This window comes from Dama dama, chromosome 11, assembly GCF_033118175.1.
Source record: "Dama dama isolate Ldn47 chromosome 11, ASM3311817v1, whole genome shotgun sequence".
Taxonomy (NCBI): Eukaryota; Metazoa; Chordata; class Mammalia; order Artiodactyla; family Cervidae; genus Dama; species Dama dama.
The window spans coordinates 13046209-13053910 of record NC_083691.1 but is presented as its reverse complement, the minus strand read 5'-3'; the positions used below and the strand labels follow the sequence as shown (position 1 = coordinate 13053910).

The following is a 7702-nucleotide window of genomic DNA, read 5'->3' as shown; positions in this document are numbered from 1 at the left end:
GTGAGTTGTCTGAGGCCATACCCTATGGCAGATACAACTTCCATGAGCTCTGTCTTCCCCAAATACTCTCCTCTTATAGCTATGTGGTGCTGAGCCTCAGCAGCAGAGTTGATCATGTTTGTCTTTAAATGACTGCAGCCTGAACAAAGAAAACTATGCGATCCTTCACTGGATGTCAAAGAAAATAGATTATTTGGCTTATAACACAAACCTAGGTTCACTAAACTGAGTATAAATGAGTTTCTGGGAGACAGATTTTGACATTGAATGTGACATGCTCCAAATTCAGTGTGGGCAACCGAAGACTCCAGTCCCAGTCTGGACTGAGCAGGTATCTTCTTGAAACTCACACATGCAGTCAGAAAAGTCCATAGACTTTGTTTCAGTGTTTCTAAATCAAGAACAAGCTTTGAGTCCTAAAGTGGGGGACCTGAACTCATATCTGTAGATTATTTCCTGGAGCAATAAAGGCTACTAAACAGTTTCTTCTCCTGATCCACCATCATTACCACCACCAAGAAAAACTGAAAAGAACGCTGAAGAGGAAGTGAGGAAAGGAAAGGAGATACATTACAAATCCCAAGCTTTCTATGCTGTGGGAGGCTTGTTAGTATCTTCCAGCAGGTCATAAGCACCCTATTTCTTTTGCTCTGTCCTCTAGGAACTATGATTCTGTTCTCTGCTTCTATGAATTTGACTATATTAGATTACATACGTAAGTGAGATCATGAAATATTGTTCTTTTTTGAATTTGACTTATTTCACTTGGCATGATGTACAAAGTTCCAGTTATGCAGATGTACAACTTCTTGGGGGGTCCAAAGTATGGCATGAGGACTAAAGTTAAATGTGCTATATTGTATGGCTTCCCTGGTGGCTCAGATGGTAAAGAATCTGCCTGCAATGCAGGAGACCTGGGTTTGATCCTTGGGTTGGGGAGATCCCCTGGAGAAGGGAATGACAACCCACTCCAGTAGTTTTGCCTGAGAATTTCATGGACAGAGGAACCTGGTGGGCTACAGCCCATGGGGTCACAAAGAGTGGGATATGACTGTTTAACAAACACACACATACTGTACGCTTGATATTTACTAGTAGAGTGGATAATAAATTATATCTTCTTAACAGACACACACACAAATGTATTAAACTGATAATGAATGATGATGAATATGTGAACTTGATTGTAGTGGTTATTTCACAATGCATATACATCAAAATATCAAACATGCACTGTAAATACATACAATGTGTATATGACAATTTTAGCTCATAGATAGAACTAATAAATTCTTGAGAAATAAGACTAGAGAAATAAGACTAGAGACAAAAGTATGACCAGCTGTGTAACTTCTCAATCTAATATGCAAGATCAAAAATCAAGAATATCTACTCAGAATCCATAATTCACAATAATAAATCATAAGGGAGCAATAACTAACAGAATGCAATCAAGTGGTCAAACATTCATTGAGTATTCATTTCTTACAGGCTCAAATCTAGTGGTGTAGGATCTGGGGTTTGTGTGAACACACATGGCAGTTACAAAGACAAGCAAATGTCATTGAGACAAGACTTTTGCCCTGTGCAAGAGTCTCTCCAGGGCCCCCGTCATGTCCCTGTTCCTTAGGCTATAAATGAAGGGGTTCAGCAGTGGAGTGACCACTGTGTACATCACAGAGGCAATGGTGATCTTGTCCCTGGAGGTGCTGGATGAGGGGAAAACATACAGCCCAATAATTGTTCCATAATACAGAGACACCACAGAGAGGTGAGAGCCACATGTGGACAATGCTTTGCAGATCCCCTTGGTGGAGGGGACCTTCAGAATGGTGGCCCCAAAGCATCCATAAGAGATCAGGATGCATACTAGTGGGAGGATGATGATGGCCACTCCTGCTGTGAAAATGGCCAGCTCATTGAGGGATGTGTCTGAGCAGGAGAGCTTCAGCAGGGCACCAAGGTCACAGAAGAAATGGGGGATGCTGTGGTCAGCACAAAAGGACAGCTGGGTCAGGAGGAGGGTGTGACACAGGGCATTGGCACAGGAGAGAATCCAGGACACAGTTACTAGTAAGGTGCACAGCCCCTGTCCCATGATGGTGCTGTAGTGGAGAGGGTGACAGATGGCCATGTACTGATCATAGGCCATCGAGGTGAGCAGAAAGTCATCCAGACCAGTAAAAAAACAGGAAAAAATACATCTGTGTTATGCACCCTGCATAGGGGATGGATTGATCCTGAGTCTGCATGTTTATCAGCATTTTTGGGACGGTGACAGATGAAAAGGAGACGTCAGTGAGGGCCAAGTGGCTGAGAAAGAAGTACATCGAGGTGTGGAGGCGAGCGTCCAGCCTGATGAGCAGGACAATGAGCAGATTGCCCAGCACCGTGGTTAGGTACATGCCCAGGAACAGGGCAAAGAACACACCCTGCTGCTCTGGCCAGATAGGGAGCCCCAGGAGGAGGAACTCAGACATGCTGCTCTGATTCTCCCTCTTCACGCTCCTCGCCTGTCTGCTGGGAATGAAAGGAGAGTGAAAGAAGTATATTTTGATTGCAGCAGGTATATATAAATGAGTCCTTTCTCTTGGTGAATATGTCAGTGTCTGTCTGCATTGCTATGTCCTTGCAAAAACCCCTAAGATGAATGCTATTACCATGTATAATGAGAGAATTTACCAACCAAGAAGAGAATTTTATACAAACGAGATACTGGCTCAGTGGCATTTTTCCATCACCTCAGTAAACAGAAAGTGTCACACTGTCTTAGCAGAGAAATAGTAAGTTAAAAACCTCCCTAATATCTCTTCTATTTCTGTACATATAATCATAAGGTTTAGACCTTCAGGCTGTGACATATTGATGTATTGAAATCTGAATTCAAAGTCCTTTCATATGTAAAGTATAAGGAGGATGTTTCATTAACAAATTCTTAAAGGAAACTGGATCAAAAGTACACAGCCAAGGAATTTCCTGGCAGTCCAGTGCTTTAAGACTTCACCTTGCAAGTCAGGGGGTGTGGGTTCAACCCCTGTTCCAGGTATAAAGATATCACATGCCTTATGGCTAAAAACCAAAACATGAAACAAAACAATGTGGTAACAAATTCAGCAAAGAATTTAAAAAATGATCAACATGAAAAAATTTCTTTAAAAATAAATAAGCAAATAAATAGTCAGCTCCATTATGTATGAAGGTTGAAGAAAGATGCTTAATTGTCAACTGAACTTAGAGGCCAATCTTGCAATATCACTGCTCTATGAAGTAAAAATATTACTGTCAGTTATAATACTTTATAGCAGTTTCAGCTCAGTTCAGTTAAGTCTTTCAGTCGTGTCCGACTCTTTGCAACCCCATGAACTGCAGCACACCAGGCCTCCCTTTCCATCACCAACTCCCAGAGTTCACCCAAACCATGTCCATTGAGTTAGTGATGCCATCCAACCATCTATCCTTTTGTCCCCTTCTCCTCCTGCCCTCAATCTTTCCGAGCATCAGGGTCTTTTCAAATGAGTCAGCTCTTTGCATCAGGTGGCCAAAGTATTGGAGTTTCACCTTCAGCATCAGTCCTTCCAGTGAACACACAGGACTGATCTCCTTTAGGATGGACTGGTTGGATCTCCTTGCAGTCCAAGGGACTCTCAAGAGTCTTCTCCAACACCATAGTTCGAAAGCATCAATGCTTTCATGATCAGTTTTCTTTATAGTCCAGCACTCACATCCATACATAACTACTGGAAAAACCATAACCTTGACTAGACAGACCTTTGTTGACAAAGTAGTGTCTCTGTTTTTTAATATGCTTTCTAGGTTCGTCACAACTGTCCTTCCAAGGAGTAACCGTCTTTTAATTTCATGGCTGCAATCATCATCTGCAGTGATTTTGGAGCCCAAAAATAAAGTCTCTCACTGTTTCCACTGTTTCACCATCTATTTGCCATGAAGTGATGGGACCAGATGCCATGATCTTAGTTTTCTGAATGTTAAGCTTGAAGCCAACTATTTCACTCTCCTCTTTCACTTTCATACTAGTACTCATATTTCAGTTCAGTTCAGTTGCTCAGTCGTGTCCAACTCTTTGCGACCCCATGAATCGCAGCACGCCAGGCCTCCCTGCCCATCACCAACTCCCGGAGTTTACTCAAACTCATGTCCATCGAGTTGGTGATGCCATCCAGCCATCTCATCCTCTGTCTTCCCCTTCTCCTCCTGCCTTCAATCTTTCCCAGCATCAGGGTCTTTTCCAATGAGTCAACTCTTCGCATGAGGTGGCCAAAGTATTGGAGTTTCAGCTTCAGCATCAGTCCTTCCAATGAACACCCAGGACTGATCTCCTTTAGGATGGACTGGTTGGATCTCCTTGCAGCCCAATGGACTCTCAAGAGTCTTCTCCAACACCACAGTTCAAAAGGATCAATTCTTCAGTGCTCAGCTTTCTTTACAATCCGACTCTCACATCCATACATGACCACTGGAAAAACCACAGCCTTGACTAGACGTACCTTTGTTGCCAAGGTAATGTCTCTGCTTTTTAATATGCTATCTATGTTGGTCATATCTTTCCTTCCAAGGAGTAAGTGTCTTTTAATTTCATGGCTACAATCACCATCTGCAGTGATTTTGGAGCCCAAAAAATAAAGTCAGCCACTGTTTCCACTGTTTCACCATCTATTTGCAATGAAGTGATGGGACCAGATGCCATGATCTTAGTTTTCTGAATGTTGAGCTTTAAGCCAACTTTTTCACTCTTCTCCTTCACTTTCATCAAGAGGCCTTTTAGTTCCTCTTCACTTTCTGCCATAAGGGTGGTGTCGTCTGCATATCTGAGGTTATTGATATTTCTCCCGGCAATCTTGATTCTAGCTTGTGCTTCTTCCAGCCCAGTGTTTCTCATGATGTACTCTGCATATAAGTTAAATAAGCAGAGTACAATATACGGCCTTGACATACTCCTTTTCCTATTTGGAACCAGTTTGTTTTTCCATGTCCAGTTCTAACTGTTGCTTCCTGACCTACATATAGGTTTCTCAAGAGGCAGGTCAGGTGGTCTGGTATTCCCAACTCTTTCAGAATTTTCCACAGTTTATTGTGATCCACACAGTCAAAGGTTTTGGCATAGTCATTAAAGCAGAAGTAGATGTATTTCTGGAACTCTTTTTCTTTTTCAGTGATCCAGCGGATGTTGGCAATTTGATCTCTGGTTCCTCTGCTTTTTCTAAAATCAGCTTGAACATCTGTAAGTTCATGGTTCACGAACTGTTGAAGCATGGCTTGGAGAATTTTGAGCATTACTTCACTAGCATGTGAGATGAGCATAACTGTGCAGTAGTTTGAGCACTCTTTGGCATTGCCTTTCTTTGGGATTGGAATGAAAACTGACCTTTTCCAGTCCTGTGGCCACTGTGCGTTTTCCAAATTTGCTGGCATATTGAGTGCAGCACCTTCACAGCATCATCTTTCAGGACTTGAAATAGCTCAACTGAAATTCCATCACCTCCACTAGCTTTGTTCGTAGTGATGCTTCCTAAGGCCCACTTGACTTCACATTCCAGGACATCTGGCTCTAGGTGAGTGATCACACCATCGTGATTATCTGACCAGATGGTCAACACCAAAATCAGATTTATTGTATTCTTTGCAGCCAAAGATGGAGAAGCTCTATACAGTTAGCAAAAACAAGACCGGGAGGTGACTGTGGCTCAGATCATGAACTCCTTATTGCCAAATTCAGACTTAAATTGAAGAAAGTAGGGGAAACCACTAGACCATTCAGGTATGATCTAAATCGTATCGTTTATGATTATACAGTGGAAGTAAGAAGTAGGTTTAAGGGACTAGATATGATAGACAGAGTGCCTGATGAACTATGGACAGTGGTTCGTGACATTGTACAGGAGACAGGGATTAAGACCATCCTCATGGAAAAGAAATGCAGAAAAGCAAAATGGCTGTCTGAGGCAGCCTTACAAATAACTGTGAGAAGAAGAGAAGCTAAAAGCAAAGGAGAAAAGGAACAATATTCCCATTTGAATGTAGAGTTCCAAAGAATAGCAAGGGGAGATAAGAAAGCCTTCCTCAGCGATCAATACAAAGAAAAATAGAGGAAAACAACAGAATGGGAAAGACTAGAGATTTCTTCAAGAAAACTAGAGATACCAAGGGAACATTTCATGCACAGATGGGTTCGATAAAGGACAGAAATGATTTAGACCTAACAGAAGCAGAAGATATTAAGAAGAGGTGGCAAGAATACACAGAGGAACTGTCATAAAAGATCTTCACAACCCAGATAATCACAATGGTCTGATCACTCACCTACTACTCATATTTATCATCCTCAAATATCCTCCTGATTCAACAAAGTCCTCTTGTTGACCAGTTGTCTAATCCAAAATAAAAACAGTTGCTGCCAAGAGGTGTTGAAGAGATACTCCCTGATATGCCTTCTCCCCTCATCTTTAAGAACTAGTAATAAAAAGTATCATAAGCAAGAACACAGAGAAGTCCTGAGCATCTGTGTATATATGTGTGTGTATATATATATATATACACACAGACACAGACACACACACAGACACAGACACACACACACACACAAACTAATACACACCTGCTATTGCCATAGGAGACCCAGTTATTCTCTGAATTTTATGCTCAAGTGATCAAGATGCCTTGAGTAAGAACTGGTTTCTCAGCTTCTCTGTAGGACACCTGGAGACAAGATTGATCCACTTCTGTGGTCCTGAAACACTCACCAGCATCAGAGAAAAAGGAGTTTGATCCTCAATTCACCAATTTCAGAAATGGAAATGTGAAGACTGCTCTGTCCACCAGGGAGGGGACCCAAAGGGACAGGGCTCCAAGCTCTTGGCTAGAGACATGCATTAAACATGTATTAATTGCTCAGTTTTCTTGTTTCTCCCTCCAGGACACATGCCCTATGGCAGTGGTTCCTAAACTTTGATGTTCCCTAGAATGCCCTGGAGAGATTATTAAAGATGCAGATCCCAGCTCCAGCTCCAGTGATGCTCATTCTTGAACTCTGTGACCAGGGAACTCTGACACATGTGGTCCTAAGGGCCAATGCTGAGAAAACGGTGTCCTTAGGAAGAATGCCATGATGATGCCCTGTGAGTGTGAGCCCAAATGAGATGTGGAAAGACCCCATTATTGACGCTTCCTACAAGCTTAAAGTTTCCCCTAGTTACGTCAAAGCTTGGGATGTGAGGATGCCGTTTTCTCCCAAGTCGAGAAGCCTTCTTAGTTTGTTGCCTTTTAAGTAAATCTGCTTCATGGTAGAAATTCAAATATAAAATGAGAAAGCCAAAGTATTTCCCCTCTTTTATTCTCCAGGCAAGAATACTGGACTTGTTGTTTAACTCCAATGTTGTTCAACCATTTGTTGTTTTCAATTCCTAAGCTCTGTCCAACTCTTTGCAATCCCATGAACTGCACTCGGCCAGGCTTCCCTGTTTTTGCTGTCTTTCAGAGTTTGCTCAGACTCATGTTTATTGAGTCAGTAATGCCATCCAACCATCTCATTCTCTATTATCCCCTTCTTTTCCTGCCCTCAATCTTTCCAAGCATCAGGGTCTCTTCCAGTGAGTTGACTCTTTGCATCAGGTGGCCAAAGTATTGGAGTTTCAGCTTCAGTATCAGTCCTTCCAATGAATATTCAGGGTTGATTTCCTTTAGGATT

General features: G+C 42.1%; 1 protein-coding gene across 1 annotated transcript; it reads right to left on the bottom strand.

Moving 5' to 3' along the window:
* Positions 1 to 1561: 1561 nt before the first annotated feature.
* Positions 1562 to 7297, bottom strand: LOC133065268 (olfactory receptor 1J4-like). The gene is given in 3 exon segments (XM_061156086.1): positions 1562 to 2188; positions 2190 to 2517; positions 7212 to 7297. Coding segments are annotated over 3 exon segments (1041 nt in total).
* Positions 7298 to 7702: the final 405 nt, after the last annotated feature.